This window comes from Rhinolophus sinicus, chromosome 10, assembly GCF_057876585.1.
Source record: "Rhinolophus sinicus isolate RSI-liver-muscle chromosome 10, RSI-T2T, whole genome shotgun sequence".
Lineage (NCBI taxonomy): Eukaryota > Metazoa > Chordata > Mammalia > Chiroptera > Rhinolophidae > Rhinolophus > Rhinolophus sinicus.
The window spans coordinates 14452112-14468748 of record NC_142510.1 but is presented as its reverse complement, the minus strand read 5'-3'; the positions used below and the strand labels follow the sequence as shown (position 1 = coordinate 14468748).

Below are 16637 nucleotides of genomic sequence, written 5' to 3'. Positions count from 1 at the left end.
AGAGCCCAAGGCGGGCTCGCGGGCACCGGCGCAGCGTGTGCGGCCGCGCGCCTGGCACCTAATCCAGGTCGCCACACACCCGACCCCCGAGCAAAGGAAGAGCTGGGCCAGCGAGCGTCTACACACTACATGCTTTTTTATTACAAGACTACCGAGCATACGTGTAAAATTCATTATCTGGCAGCTACATCTAAAGCACAAATATTTGAAAAAAAGAAAGATTCATTAAATTATATGATTAAATCATTGACCAAATAGAAAATTTATATAATAAAGCCAGAAAAAAAGTTGTAAAATATAGTTTACAATAATTATTCACATTCAAGGCTGTACATCAATACATACAACAAAGTGGCCCCGAACATGAATTCAATCCAAATAATTCATATATTAGATTTTAAATAACACAGACTGAACTAGAGGCCAACAATAGCCAGCAAATAACCTTATATAAGAATAAAAATACAAAAGTGTATATCCTAATATCATTGCATTGTTTTCATAAGTTTTTATTTTTTTTTATTTTTGCTTTGCCTGTACATCACAGTTACAGCTACAGACCAGGTAGAGAATATTAAACATGTCCTAACTGACTGCCACCAACCTGAAAGACGGCTACCATACAATTGATTCACCCTATTTTGTGTTAAGGAACGGATACAGCAGCTCTAAATACTGCAGGATTTGATTTTGCCAACATCCAATTAAACTTAAGATCGTGATAGAGGCTTTTCACCAACAGAATGCCCCTGTTCATAGTCATTTAGCCAGACAGGTTCTACTAGGGTGGATTACACAGCTACAAAATGATTGCCTTTTGTAAAAAGTCCTCTGTACATAAAGTTTGGTGTTTCTCCATATTGAAGAAATGAGCTGTGGGAAACTTCAGGTATTCAGGTAGGCTTGTTCAGTGGCCCACTACGGCTGTCTGAGCCAGAGAGAAAGCTGCTCTTTGCCAGAACAACTTCCTCTCCAGGCCAGTTCTCCACGGGCAGCCTGGTGTACAGCCCTGCAACCTTGGGCCATCAACCTGTGCCCCTCAGGAGCTCTAGGAGTGACCCCTGCCCTGATCTAAAGCACTTGCCATGGAGGTTGCCTCAGAGGCCAGGGCCCCACCCACTTGAGTCACCATCAGTTCACGCTAGTGAACATAGGTTTGGATAGGAAAAGAAACAATATGGAAAGACGTGTGTGGCAACATCTCCGAGAATAGTAACATCACCAAACTCCCAGTGACTACAGCCTCTGCCATCTGGGCAGTGAGCACGATCAGGCTGTGGCCTGGCCGAGAGAGAGGGGGCTTGGGGTGTCAGAGGACGGTGGTGGGAGACCTAATTCTGCACAATTCAGCCATAATCGCTGGCAAAGTCAAGTGGCACTGACTGAGAACGGCACCTTGAAAAATCTCTTGTGCATGTTTCCCCTCAGAATAAACGGCCCCAAAACTAAAGTGGGGAAACTAAGAATGAAACCAAACTTGGGTGGCCTGGACTTGAAGATAACTAGGCAAACCTGCAACGTGGTGGGTTAGGAGAGGGGAGAAGAAGTCCTTAAATTCTCATCAGCCAGGACAGTTACACTTTACCATGAAAACGCCTGGCCACCTGCTCTACTAAACCCACCGAGTCCCAGGATTTGAGGAGCATGGGGGCAAACACACTTCTGTAAAACTCAACTGTCTGCATGGTTTCTTTTTCAAGTAGAGCCTTGGCTGTTTCTGATTCCAAATGTCCCGGTGCACTTTGAGTCTATGAACTTAAATACAAATCACCCAGTAAGCACGTGGCAAGGTCAGTTCAACACTTTCTATCTCTGCTGACTGTGCAGATGGAAATTCAGTACCATTGTGAACACAAAGTACGAGATTCTGAAAATATCACCAAGCACTGGAAAGCGATAGCAGCAGCGATGGGAAGGTAACTAACATGCAAGCACACCAGATTCTTTCAATGAAAATAAGGAAATTGGCTTTTGGAAAAAATCTCTCACAAATGGACTGCAGTAATGACATCATTTTAGCAAAAAAAAAAAAAAAAAAGAAAAAAAAGAAAAAGCAGTCTCAGTCAAACATTCTTTGGAACACACAGCTTACCAGGAATTCATTTCTTCAGAATCTGAAGGAAACCACCAAGGTTCTGTACTAGAATTCTGAGCATCTAAGCATCAGATCAAGACAGAGAAAGAGATTAACACTAACTTTTAAATGAACAAACTCTGACTCAAAAATACCTACCACTCCTGGCAGTTGCGCTTTTTCCTGGGCCTGTCCTCTCTCACGCCATCTTGAGAGCGTACTGTAATATTTTCTCTTTTAATAAATCCTCGGCTTGCTTGGCTTTGTTTGCGTGGATTAGTATTTGTACATCCTGGAATGCCTTCCTGAGATGATACAAGGACCCGGTCTCCGATAACATCCGTGGCAACCACCAAGGGATTAGTCTTCACTGACATCTAGACTGAGCTTCCCACGGGTGTTTTTCAATTGTTGCGTAAGAGATGCTCGTCGGAACATGAGTCTGGAGGGCTGTCTGGAGAAGGTGGCCGCTTTGGCCTAGGGATATGTACAGGCCTCTCAAGGCCACACGCAAGAAAAACATGGCACACAAACCATGTGACAAAGATTCTTGAGGAGGACGAGATTTTCAGGAAGGACAAAGGGGCGTGCCATGAAGTCACAAGAAAGAAGAAGGCCAGTTACAGACTGGGCTACTGAAGAGCCGGGTGAGGAAAGGGGAGAGCTCATGACACCACAGAGAGAAGCTGTCCTGCCTCAGGCCACCTGCTAACTGCTTTTTCATACTGGCTTTCATTGCTTGTAAAAAATACTTTTCTCATATTAAAATGTATAAATTAAAAAAAATAACCACTGCTATGAATGGGGGGAGGAGGGTTTGGAGTCAAAAATCAAAAGATGTAGAAGGATATTCACCACAGCATAATTTAAATAGTGAAAAAAACCAGAAACAATCTAAATGTTTTACAACAGGGAAATGGTCAGATAAATTATGATAAAATTTATAACCATTAAACTCTACAATCATTAAAAACAATGTTTCTGAATCACTGTTCATGACACGAGGAGATGCTTTAAGATAAAGTATCAAGTGAAAAAGATTGGGTGCCAAACTCTGTTGTATGTTCCCAGTTTAGTACACAAGCCAAGCAGCAGTGGGGGGAGGGCAGGTCAGATGCCAGCACGTTCAGCGCTCTTTTCTGGGCAGTGAGCCTAGGCTTGAGTTTTTCAGGAAACAAGTATTTTAAGAAAGTATGCAGTCTCCCAGAGCCCCCCGTTCTGGTACCCTCGCCTGGGGGGTCAGGGGGGTCTGTGCCATAGGACCATCTCCTGCAATTCCTTCCGGCCTGGGCCACAAATACGTGTCCCTAGGGGCTGGAGGAGGTGCAGTGTCCCTCCGCTCTGGCATGACCACAAGAGCCGTCCTTCCCAAAGCAAGTCTGTCACAAGCCTCCAGAGGCTCAGAATGGCAGGCATGTGTTGGTGCCCGTTACCGGTGGGGCTGCCTGCTGCCCAAGGCCCTGGTCAGGTCCACAGGAAGGGGCGGAAATCACCCTACGCAACCCCAGCTTCCTCGCATTCTCAGAGCGGCAAGGTACAGCGGACACCAAGTCCCCGGCTGTCCCCTCCCACGCAGTGTGGGACCGTCTCCACTTGACGGGTGCTTAGTTAGGCACTTACACTTGTCCTTGTCCTCTTAGTAGGAGACATGGCTCCTGGATCTAGTAAATATTGAACAGGGCATTTCTTTCTCACTTTGGAGAAATGCACATTAATAATTCCATGCATGTCTGTTCTGTACACAGGCCGACATCTGCATCTTAGAACGTAAGGCACCTGCCTGCACACCAGGATGGCTCCAGGAGGAGGGGCTCAGACTCAGGTTGGCAGGAGTAAGCACAGGGGAAGAAAACATGTATGAAAAAGAAAAAGGACTCCGAGTGAGCGGAGGGAGGGAGGCAGGTGGCCTAAGGGAAGGGCTCAGCCGTCACGGGCTCAGGCCAGGGCAGTCATTCCAGCTCTGTCAGCGGCGAGCTCATCCCTGAACCCCTTCTTCTCTGGTTTGGGAGGTTAAGATGGAGCTTGTTGGTTAAGCCCAGGAGGTAGTGGTGCTATCTGGGGGCAGAAAGTCTCCTGAGCGGCCCCGCCGACTGCTCTCGTTAAAGCCAAATACCAGCTCTCCTTGGTGCCGTCGCCAGACACCAGGGGAGACGCGCCCGGGAGTGGGCTCCTGACTCCCCTAACTGCACACACAGGCGGGTGTGCGGACTAGGGAGAAATGGAAATACGGGAGGAAGCCTGAAGTGGAATTCCTGAAAGAAAGGGCTACGTCCGACACTTGGAAAAGCAGGGAAACACAGGCAAGCCTTTCCAAAGCGAGGAGGAAAGAGGGAGAACGACCCAAAGGCAGCGAGGCCCCCACACCCTGGCACCGACAGTCATACGTACACACACCACGCACGCACGCACGCACTCTCGCTCGCTCTCCTCCCTCTCAGCTCTCACAGAGCAGAGGGCAAGGTCCGAACAGAAACCACATGCAGACCTGGCTCCCACCTCTGCTCCCGCCAACCCCTTCCCCTGCCCAAGCACCGCACACTTCCTCCCGGTCTAAGAAGAGCTACTCTTATCCCTCAAACAGTGTGAGAAAGACATCTTTCCTCTCCATTTGGACCCCTGGTCACTCGGGTGACGGACAGTGCGTTAGAGATAGGAGATGGGGCAGGAAGTGGTGGTGGTGGGGTCTTTCCTGGTGAGCCTTTTGCTGGTGCCTCGGGACAAGTCTAAAGGAAACGGCCAGGTGTTCATCCCCTGGGGACAGAGACGGGTCTGGGCGCAGCCCGCAGCAGCGGGACTGCCCTCCGGGGACAACCTGGGCAGAGCGAGGAACACCCAGCTCCGCCAGGACGCCCGCCAGTTCTCACCATCTGGGGAGCAGCAGCAAAATGAATCAAAGGACTGCCGGGCCCTGGCCTGGGCGCTGTTTCCAGCAGGGCGGGAGCCACCTCCGAGCAGCCAAAGGAGGGAACCTGAACCCGGAGGAGAGCAGGCCGGGCGCTCGAGTTCAAGTGTGGTGTTCCTGCCCCTCGTGCAAGGGGAGTCACACTCTATTCCAGCAAAGTCCACTCAACAGGGACCAGGTGACCTGGCAACGCAAGAAGGCATTTGGATTGTGTCAGGACGTACAAATGCTCTGAGTTAGGCTGTGAGAACGATAAACACAACATGAAAAGGGTGTGTGCCGCCCGGATGTGACTGGGTCCTGTCCCGTCTGTGAGGACAGGACTCTCTAAGCCCCCACTTCACTGCACGCTTCACCCTTTAAACACTCTCCGAGGGGCTCATCAGGTCTCACTCCTCCACGGGGAGGCCACCAGGCCCTCTGGCTTGCTGCCCGGGCTCTCACGGGGCAGGCAGAGCCCTCTTCCGGCGCAGATGGGGGCTCCCCGGGCCACTGCACACCATGCTCCCCAGACACGCGCTGGTTCCCAACCCCAGGGGACAACACTGTTCGGAGGGATGAGGATGGAGGACAGCCTTGCTGGTACCTCCAGCGATTTTACCTGACAACCTGCTCTGTTTCTCAGCCCTGGGAGCCGGCCTGGCAGACAACGTGTGCAGCACTTGCAGACAGACAGACAGACAGACAACCAGGCCACGGAAATCCTGCAGCCAGAGCTACTTGAGGAAGAAAGCAAAGGGCCCGTGGGGGCGCGGGGGGGTGGGCCATGAACTAGAAACGCGAGGTAAGGCGCACATGGGCAAAAGCCAAGAGCCCTCCCCCCACGGAGCTCAGAGGCCACCCCGGCAGCGCGTGCACGGCTTCCTGGTGGAGTTCTGGGATAATCTCGGGGGCACAGGCAGCCCAAAGCCACGCCCGTCCCCTCGGCCACAGCAGGACCAGCAGGTGACCAAGGTGCACGATGGTGATGCTGGTCCACCGGGCCAGGTGGGGAATCAGGCAGACGTGCACGGCGCTGGGACCCGCACCGCGGCCAGGCCAGCTCCGGGAGGCCTCCACAGAGCACAGAGAGCAAGCAAAGCGACCCTGAATTCCTGTTCATTATTGGTTTTGTTCTTTGTGTGGTTGGGTATTTTTTTCTTCTTTTCTTTTAAATAAAAAAGCTGCAAGGTTCCGCCGTCTGCGTCCCCCTTGAGATGGCTGGCAGGTGGTCTGGAAGCGTCCCGGGTGGCGGCGAGCCGCGCTGGGGCGCGTGTCCTGGCAGCGAGGGCAGCGGCCGTGGGCCTGTCACTGCACGGCGGCGTCTGGGTGGCTCTGGTATCTGTGCCTCCACACCTCCTGGATCTTTTTGCACCATTTGTGAGCATTGCCGCTCGGGTCCATCAGGTAATATGTCCTGTTCGGCTGCAGAGACAGAAACGGTAACGTGCTCGAGGGAGTCTCACCAAGACCAGCACCTCAGCCAGTCGGGGAGAAACCGTAAGCAGAAACCGCGGTGCTACTGCGGCCGCTGTGGAAGCCCGTGAGCATGTGGGTGTTTTCCTTCCACATATGTGCAGAGACCGAAAAACCAGCACAGGTGTCTTCCAGCCCAACTTGGCAGTGCGCCATAAACATGGGGCCCCTGGGACGTGAAAATGGGGAGACAACTGCCCTCGAGCTACAGTATCTGGACACTTGGCATGGCAGCTCAAAGGCGGTGCAAAGGAGAACCCACGGGGACAAACTCACCGTGTGGACAAAGAAGGTTTTAAAATTCTTGGCCTCTGGTCGGAGTTCTTGAGACCAGGGAATTTCACCTTTCAGGACTTTGTTGACAGGGTCCACGTAATATAAGTGTGGCCCTTCTGTGAGCAGTAACTGTCGTCGCCGTGCAAATAAACCCTGATGCAAAAAAAATAAATAAATAAAATGAAATAAAAAGGTCTACTTAGAGGCTCAGAAGTGGGTGCTGACAGCGCTTGCTGCTAACTTGGAGGCAGGACTGTCAGAGGCTCAGGGCACAGGGACCTCCACCAGCCCCACCACCCACCTGGGACAAAGGGACTGTGAGCACCTCTTCCCCACATGGACCCAGCCTCGGGTCAGAGAGAGTTTGGAGCATTTACTGCCTGGCCTTGGTGAGCTGGAGCCCAACGTCCCCATTCTGGGTGTCTCTACTTTGGCTGCCATGGGGAGGGATGGCAGCACAGGCCCCCACAGGCCCCCACTGCTGAGCCAACTCTGATGGGCCCGCCACAGACAGGCCCCCACTACTTCTCGTGCTCTCTGCTCCACAGACCGCTGCCCGCTGGCCGGTCACACCTCACCCACTTCCACGGAGGTTCTCATCAGCTGAGGATGCCCTGGGGTGGGTCAGGAATGGAGGCCAGGGGCCCGAGCTTAGAAGGGCCCCTGCCAGCAGATGGAGAACAGTTATGGAGTCTGATATGTTTTAAAAGAATTAACCCATTTAATGAATCCAAAAAACATAATAAATAACCATTTTCAAAAACTCTAATGAAGTGACAGACGACTTGTGCGATGTCAAACAGAGCCTCTTCAATGGACAGAAACCTTGACCTCAGGGAGCCCAGCCTCATGGAGCCCCCAGAACCCTGGCTCTTGCGAAGAAATGAGAGGCTCTATTTGTTTTGCTACGGTCTGTCTATGTGGTTTCAAACAGCTTCCCTCGTTTGGCTGAAGTCTTCCTTAGCTAACAAATCTACAGATGATCTCTAAAAGGGAACCAGGGGGCGGCCGGATGGCTCAGTCGGTTAGTGCACGAGCTCTTAACAACAGGGTTGCCGGTTCGATTCCCACATGGGCCAGTGAGCTGCACCCTCCACAACTAGATTGAAAACTATCGACTTGACCTGGAGCTGATGGGTCATGGAAAAACACACTGTTCCCCAATAAAAAAAAAAAATTAAATTAAATTTTAAAAAATAAAAGGGAACCAAGCTGAAGGATGCCACGTGCAACAAGTTATAGCAGGAGCCCGAGAGGAAGACCCGATTCTGAGTGAGAACTGGGAGGGAGACAGGGACAGACGTACAGGCAGACGAAGCCAGAATCTGACTTACCTTTCGCTTGTCCACTGGACCCATTTTTAGTATTAAATTATTTTCTACAAACTGGTGCCTATGAAAAGAAGAAAATAAGAATGAGATATTCACAGAAGTCAGACACAGAAATTCTCCAAACTCCTGCCTTCAAAACAAGCTTCTCCCTTCACAGACCCAAACTCACTTGAGCAACATGTGGAAGCTCCAAATGTAACTGAGCCCATGAGCACCGCTGCTTTATAGAACTTTCGATCTGTACTGGGACCAGACACCAGAAACACTGCCTGCCGTCCCCTCACTCGGCAGCTTTCACACAACCGAGGAAAGACAGCGGGAGACGGGGTGGCAGAGCTGAGCCCATCACAAGTCCTCGTTACTTGAAACAAAGCGGTGCCGACACACAGAACCACACCGAAAGGGTGGAGCCCGCTGGGAGTCAACCCGAGGACGCAGCCTGTGGTTCACAGGTTACCCCCACAAGCTGGCCCCCCGAGTCAGTGCTCAGAAACCATTGGGAGTCTCGTAATCATAAATCCCCAAAAGACCCAAGTTGGACGTGGTGAAGAACGTCTCATCTGGTGCTTCCACCACAGTACTAAAGCACTTTTATTCAAACGTGGCAGGAACTTGGAAGAGAAAGCTTCAAACACAAGTCTTGATTTAATACACATAATCAGCAAAGTATACTTCACTTTGATTCCTAGGAGTTTAAAAGAGGTTCTCTCTTTTGGTTAAAGCTAATAATTACCAGCCTGTGGTCTGATTTTACTGAAATTCCTGATCCAAGGTTCTACTGTAGAAATACAAAATATTTTATATTTGAAAAACACGTAAGACAACTGTCATCTCAAACAGTGACAATTTCACCACGTAAGGATCTGAGCGCATGCACGCGCTCCCCTGGCTCCTGGAGGGACCTAGCACACATGCAAGGGGACTGGCCGAGCTGGTGGGACCACTGTTCTTCCACTGAGCATGCCCAGCCCCACAGTTTGCCCAGCTCGACCCAACCAGACCAACGCCCCCTCCCCACAGCCCACTGGGCTTGCCCGTCGGGACCCCATTCCTGAGGACTGAGCCCCAAGTAAACTGACAGCATGGTATGGATTTGGAAATAACCAAGAAGAATTTTAACAAAAAGAGGGGGTGCTGTGACTTCTACCGTGTTTCCCCAAAAATAAGACTGACCTGGAAAATCAGCCCTAGCAGGATTTTTCCGGATGACACCCCCTGAACATAAGCCCTCATGCGTCTTTTGGAGCAAACCTTAATATAAGACCCGGTCTTATTCACAGTATGAGGAAAAGTACAGTACTTCACGCTAAGAGGTACTTAAACAAACAGAAAAAAAACAGACTTGAAACCAAGAGAAAAAACATCAAGGAGCTTTGGACAAGGAGATACAATGAGTCTCTACTGTGTAATAGAAACACACAGATAAGACAATGGAGCCAACAGAAAGCCCCTTCTAATCGACAGGTCGTTACGTAAGAATTCAACGTGTAGTAAAGAATCGAAAGTTAATAAGGAGAAGATTTCAATTACACTGGGGCAGGGAGGGGGGTGTCAACGTCAGCCCAGGCCAGTTAGCGGGGCTGCAGGGACACTGGGCTGAGGGTACCAGATGACCAGGCAAGCCTGACAGGTAGGCAAGGAAACAAGAGGACCCCCGGCACCTTTGCAGCCTCAGATGGATCAACGCGAGACACAGTTTAAATATTACATCAAACAAGAGAAGAAGTAGAAGAAAAAAAGAAGAGGTCGAGCCTCGGTGGGCGGGGTTACTGTCTAAGCTGGAAACAAGTCACCAAATACAGAGTGACAGACATGACTACCCGAGACCAAAAAGAACCTCTACACAAATAACCAAAAGTAATGAGAAAACGTGCTGGGGAAGATTTTCAGCAAACACGACCTACAAAGAGTCAACATCTGTCCGTTACACAGCACCTACAGTGACATGAGGTTTAAAACCTCAACCGAAAACTGAGCCAAGGACACAAACTGGAAATTCCCCAAAGAGGAATGAAGTGACCCCCAAAATGATCAATAAATGAAACTGAGCCCCACTTTCACGTGTTCTACTGGGGTGCACGCGCGTGCCGCGTGGGCACGGTGCACGTGGTGGTCCCCGAAACGAGGCCTCACTGAGAAAGCCCTTCGGAAATAGTGTACTGAGTAGTCGCCCTCCCAGAAATCTCTCCCGAGGAAGAAAAGACAAGCAAAGACCGGAGCGTGGGCACGCTCACAGCCATGATACTCACATGTGAACCTGAAGCCATGCGGCGGTTCAGCAACAGAGCATTGCGGCACCACAGGGACACGGGCCAGCCCTTCCTCGTCCCTGTCCCTGCGGGGTGAGGACCCTGACAGGCACCAGCCCTCGGAGGGGGGCGGAGGTGCAGAGAAGCGAACGCTCTCTCCCCCTCACACACATGCCCCCATCTCTCCAGCTTCTCCCATGACACGGGACACAGAGGAGCCACTGGTGTCCCAGACGGCGAAGAGCCAACACGGGGCTCCTGGCGGGACGCAGTGGCTGGGATGAAATGCACCGAGGAGGCAGGCCAGGAGCGGGTGGACAGAGACGGTCAGAAGCTCCCTTACTATTAGGTTGGTGCAAAAGTAACTGTGGTTTAAAAGGTTAAAAATCATTGCAAAAACTGCAATTGCTTTTGCACCAACCTAACAGCGTACACACCACAGTCCACGTTAATTAGCCAGGTAGCTGAAACAGGCCACTAGGATTTACCTACGAGGAAAAGTTTAAGTACCCCAAGGAATCCTTCTGAGTTTTTTACTTCATAAGGTCGATTGCCACTCGCCTGAAGAAAACACCCCTCCCCCACACCAGGCACCTTTTCCTCTCTGGCAAGTGACGGTGCCGTTTGCAGATTCAGAGCCAAAAGCAGACCTAAGTCAGACATGCCTAAGTCTTGGCATGTAGTTAGCGTGTAGAAGAGGCTTTCCCACGGCCTCATGAGGTCACACAGCCACTGGCCCCCACACACAGCCGACATGTACCATCATCTCAATGCCCATGTCGACACAGGGGCTGAGGGGCTCATGACTTGCCCACAAGGGGGTGACAGTGTAAAATCCCCCTTTTTCCTGATTCTAAAGCCAGGGTCCTCTCCTCCTCACCCTATCCCACCCACCCAGTCCCCAAGGAGACCATTTCAAGGATGTAAACCTGAGGCCACCAGTGAGCGAGGGCCATTTCAGGGCACAGCCACCCCCAGGAGGGCACTCCACATTCCACACAGGGGAGGGAGGACCAAGCGGCCAGTTTGCGCTAAAACCTTCAGGTCTCAGGACCCCTTTATATCCTTAAACTTTATGGAAGACCCCAAAGAGCTTTCCTTAATTTGGGTTGTATCCACTGATATTTACTGAGAAATTAAAATGGACATTTTCAAGTATTTACTTAATTCATTAAAACATAAACCTATTACATATTAATATTTTATATTTAAAAAATAGCTTTTAATCAAAACCAAGATAATTAATGAGACGCATGACACTGCTGTACATTTGCAAATCTCTTCAGTATCGGGCCTCAGAGAAGAGCCAGCCTCCCCCGTCTGCTGCTGCCTTCACGCCACTGTGGCGGGTCGTCTGATCTCACTGACGTCACTCAGGTAAGTTGGTGGAAAAGGGAGGAGGCGTTTGAATACTTCTCAGACATCTGGGAGCATTCTTCTTTGATAACATACCCAACCTTGACAAGTGCAGTTTCTCTGAGGTTGGCTGCTATGGGGAGTCTGAATCCCCGACAATGAATTTTTCATAGTGTGACATTAGAATCCATCGATTGACGGTAAACTTTGATCTTCCAGCCTTACATGACTTTACAGCGCCACACGTTGGTCATCTGGAAAACAATGGTTCACGGAGTTCTGGAGCTCTCCCACATGTTGACAAATTTCATTCTACAGTATCAGTAAGTCAATTCATTAATATCACTGCCTATTCTCAAAAAAGTCTTTAAGTGTTAGAAAGGTATCAAGCTCACAGTGATAGGATAAAGGTTCCTCAAATTCTAATTTTCACTTGAAGGTTTTGATTTTCTTGTTGGTAACAAATACTGACAATTGTTTTCTTTGAAGTGACAGGCTCATTTTGCTCATTTTCCAGAAAAATATTGACCAAATAGCTAAGTCTAAGCAACCAGTTTGTCAAGCTTCCAATGAAAATGGTCTCCCATGAAAAGAGGAGATAGTTCAGCTCTCATGGCAACCATCACACAAGTGCTTTTCTTGAGGTAACTGTCACACCTGGGTTGGCAGAAGTGTTTCGTGCCTAATTCCCATTTCATCCCACACAATACGACTGAAATCAACAATGTTTAATGACCACTCATAAGTGAGCCTGTGGCTGTGAAGAACCCACGTTTTCTAGCACCGCTTGGTGCCACGGCCTGGATCTGGCACCAGCGTTTTTACCCCCCAGTCCTTCCGCACTGTCAGTGCACACGTCAACACATCTGTTCCAGAACCAACCATGAGATTCAAAAGAGGTGCTCGACACTGACTGTTCTGGCACCGTTTGTGCTTCTGCCACGCACTTAGATACACGCACTTAGATACAGGAACCTCCTCGATGGTACGTGGGGGCTGATACCAGACAAATGCAAGAACAGCGAATGTAGTTCCATCTGCAGATTCATCCACTCTTAAGGCAATAGTACCGCTGGGCGGTAGAGATACCAACTCACTCTCTGCGTCTGCGCCACGTCTTCAATCCAGAGAGTTATATCGTGGGCAGTGCCAGGGTTTCTTTCACCGACTCCCATGCAGCAGACACCTGGCAGCGTCGAGGGTTTTTATTCTCCCAGCTGTTATGTGCATTTCTCCATCGTCGACAACGTAATTGCTCGGTAAGACGCTTCAGTGGCTTTTTACTGTTTGGTTTTGCAAGAGCTCATCATGTGTACATTTAAAATATTCAATTCCTGTCCGCCGGGGCGTGGGGTCAAGGGTTACGAAATATGGCGGCGCCCAGGAGCCGCTGAGGCGTGAAGCTGAGGATGGCACTGGTGGCGCTGGCGGCAGGGGCTCGGCTGGGGCGCCGTCTGCGCGGGCCGAGGCCAGGGCGAGGGCACTGGACGGCGGCCGGGCGCTCCCGGAGCCGGTGCGAGGCGGCCGCGCCCGTGTTCCAGTACGTGGGCGAGCGCGGCCGCGTGGACCGCATCTTCGTGTGCGGCTTCAGCTTCTCGGGAGCGCTGGGCGTGCCCACCTTCGTGCTGCCCGGCTCCGCGCCCCAGCCCCGCGCCACTTGGACCTGGACCAAAAGATTTCATCAGCTGCTTGTGGCTATGGGTTCACTTTGCTGTCCTCTAAAACCAAGGATGTTAGGAAGGTTTGGGCTATGGGACCCAACAAAGATTCTCAGCTTGGATTTCACAGGAGCCGGAAAGAGAAAACAAAGGGATACCAGTATGTTTTGGAGCCCTCACCAGTTCCACTGCCTCTGGACAGACCTCAGGAGACACACGTGCTACAGGTCTCCTGTGGCTGAGCCCACTCTCTGGTCCTCACAGACCGCGGAGTCTTCAGCATGGGAAACAATTCTCATGGGCCATGTGGAAGAAAGGTGGTCGAAAATGAAATTTACAGTGAAATCACAAAGTCCACAGAATGCAGGACTTCGATGGAGAGGTGGTCCAGGTCGCCTGAGGTCAGGACCACAGTCTGTTCCTCACGGATAAAGGAGAAGTCCATTCTTGTGGATGGGGCGCGACCGGGCAAACAGGTAGTGTACCTCCCCCCCCCCCAGTAGTGCCTGCCGTCGGGGGGTGTCCCGCAGGGCTCTCATGGGCGAGTCCCCGCCTTCCTTCATCTGACTCACCTCTCTTACCGCTTCCTGGGGAGCACTATTCTGTCTGTCCTGCCCTGTTCCCCTCACCCCTTACCCCGGCGCCCACTGAAATGAATTGATAAAGGATTAGAGCCATCCGTCAACAAAGGAGTTCTGAACCTTTTAAAGAAGAAACGTGCTCAATTTTCACTGGTTTGAGAAGAATATCATTAACGGTGGGAGGAGTGAGAGATAAGCTTGATCAACCTTGTGTATTTAATCGTTTGATATTTGTGTGAAGGGGGGGGGCCTTTAAATTCAACATTTAAATCTTGCATAAATCCTCAGTAATCCTACCACCCCACCAAATTGTCTTCGTTCATTCTCTCATGTTTTCTCCCAGTCCTTGTTCATATGTGTACGTCTTTTAAATTGTAATAATAGCATAGGTGTGATTTAATATGCTTGTTTTAGCATTTAAATTTACATTAAACATTTTTCCACATTGGTAAAAAAAAAAAAATTCAATTCTTTTATCTTTAAAACTCTAAATGACTGTTCTCGAAATGTTGCTGCAACTTAACTGGCACCATAACAGTATGCAAAGTGTTCTGTTCATAGACACAAAATGGCAGGGTATTAGCATCTATAAAGCCAAGGGAAAGATAGCTTTTGTCCTATTTTTGTTTCACATTTACAGTTTTGCCCAGTTGCTCTGGAGTAGATTCCTCCCTTCCGTGAGTCATGTCATGTCTTCTTTTTAGCATCTTTATACTTAGGTGGTGCTGCTGTGGGTTAAGAAAACAATTCTCCCCCCACCCCCTGCTTTTTTTAAGGAGGGCGCAGCTCATAGTGGCCCATGCGGGGATCGAACTGGCAACTTTGGTGTTATTAGCACCGAGCTCTAACCAACTGAGCTGTCACCCCAATTCTTCTCCCTTTTTAAGTCAACGATCCATACTTAAATATGAAAAACATATTATAAATCTTCTCTTATTTTAGGACAGATCATTAAAATCTAAAATAGTTGCAGATACAATTTAGAAATGTTTTGGAGACATTTTTTACTACTGTAAAACAAGTCCACAAAGTACACTTCCTGCCTGTTGTAGCTCCATGTGGCACAAGGAAAACTTCAGGATTCCAAAGAAATGACTTATTGAATGATACAAAGTTGCAGTAATTATAGCGGGTATAATTGAAGATGGCTACCAAGAGCCCAGGAGAAATACCAAGAGCTTCTTCTCTGAAAACGCCCTCAGGATTTATGAGTTAACCAAGACGGGCATCGGGAGGCACTGCCTGTGCGAGGGGATCTCACACATGACGTTGGCTGCCACACCCCACAGGAAGAATTCTAGGGTTCCAGCAGAGCTCGAGGGTGAAACAGTCCCCACCCCTAATGTCCTCTCCCCCTCTGTAAAACAACAGCCTGCTTCTGGCACGCGGCTCTCCAAGCCTGCATGGACCACCTCACCATCCTTAGTTTTCCCAAACGGAATACCTAGTCAACTTTTTGTTTGCGATCGAAAGCATAAGTTTATACCGCACACCTACTTCTTCAGAAGATTCCCAAACAGACAAAAACCACACACATTCCATTAGCCATCAAAGCAATGTCATCCTACAGCGTGTAGCCTCTGAAAACCTCCACCTTACATTCATAGAGACTAAGGGTGAAAAAAAGCACGTATCGTTTTCCTAGTATTGCAAAATTATCATGATGGTCTGTGGCCGTACACGAAGAACCACTGTTCTAAAGACCAAAGTGCTTGACAGATCTCCCACTGGCCACGTAAGAGATGCTTCAAGCAATCTGCAGTCACCAGCCTCCAAATGGGCCTGAACAGAAAGGAAACACAGAGAACTTAGAACAAAAAGCAAGCAAGAGGCCGCAAGCTGTGACTTGCCGCCAATTGCTCCGTGCAGCCCACAACTGCAGGGTGCAGGGCCTGTGGGCCTTCTGGGGAGTCAGCCACCTGCTGCAATAGCCCTTCTTGCATGCCCTGCTTCCGGCCAAGCCCGTAGGGGGCACTCGCAGGTGTCCCAGGAAGCTCTTGGACAACGCAGGCGGGCCCTCCAGTGCTCAAACTGCTTTGATCAAAGCCCCTTCCCTCCTGCTCGGTACCTATTAATACTCCTAGTAACACTTTAGAAAATACAGACTCCTGAGTAGTGCAGAGTATTTCAGCTGGCCACCACCTATGCTCACTTTTGCTACACACAGTAATTTCTAGTAACACAAACCCTAGCTTCACCCACGTGCTGCTTCTCCCCTGCACCCACCTCCTCCTGGCTTTCCTCCTCCACACAAATGCTCCTAAGCCACACGTGGCCTCTCTCATGCGAGCTGAGCCCTCAAATCCTGCCCTGCTTCTCCGCCCATCTCCACGCAGCCTCCTACCCCAACACGCCTTCCTGGAAGACACAGCCCTCCTGACCCCCCGGCCCTGGGCTCCTCGCTGCCCATGCGGAAAGTGAAACCATGAAAATGTAGAGGACAACGTCAGGGTAGAGAAGCGCTTCTCCGCATCACCAAGATGCAAAACAGAAAATAATAACATAGGCAGGTCTGACTCTGTAAGAATCTGCAACTTTCATACAAAAACATGCACAGACAGACAGAAGAGACAAACTGAAGAAAAATGTTTGCAAAATATACAACAGAGATAGTCTTCGTATCTCTGGCTCTTAAAAGTCCATTTTAAAAAGATGCAAAACATACAAGAAAAACAGTCAAAGGACACAGAGTACCTCAAAAAATACATACAAATGGCCAATGAACACCGATGTCTGCGTGATGAGACCACGCATA

At 49.9% G+C, this 16637-nt stretch overlaps 1 protein-coding gene and 1 pseudogene across 2 annotated transcripts in view; one reads left to right on the top strand and one right to left on the bottom strand.

Annotated features, from left to right (window-relative positions):
* Window positions 1–119: 119 nt before the first annotated feature.
* Window positions 120–16637, bottom strand: part of PDPK1 (3-phosphoinositide dependent protein kinase 1) — a 71989-nt gene continuing 55471 nt past the window's right edge. The window contains exons 12-14 of the mRNA XM_019719724.3: window positions 8042–8099; window positions 6708–6860; window positions 120–6380 (exon numbers count right to left, since the gene is read on the bottom strand). Coding sequence (XP_019575283.1) covers window positions 6264–6380; window positions 6708–6860; window positions 8042–8099 — 328 coding nt within the window. The 3' untranslated portion in view covers window positions 120–6263. The remainder of the gene's footprint in view (window positions 6381–6707; window positions 6861–8041; window positions 8100–16637) is intronic.
* On the top strand, window positions 11832–14239 carry LOC109439418 (RCC1-like G exchanging factor-like protein pseudogene; annotated as a pseudogene). The gene is made up of 2 exons (XR_012493037.2): window positions 11832–11966; window positions 12161–14239. The product of XR_012493037.2 is annotated as an RCC1-like G exchanging factor-like protein pseudogene (transcript).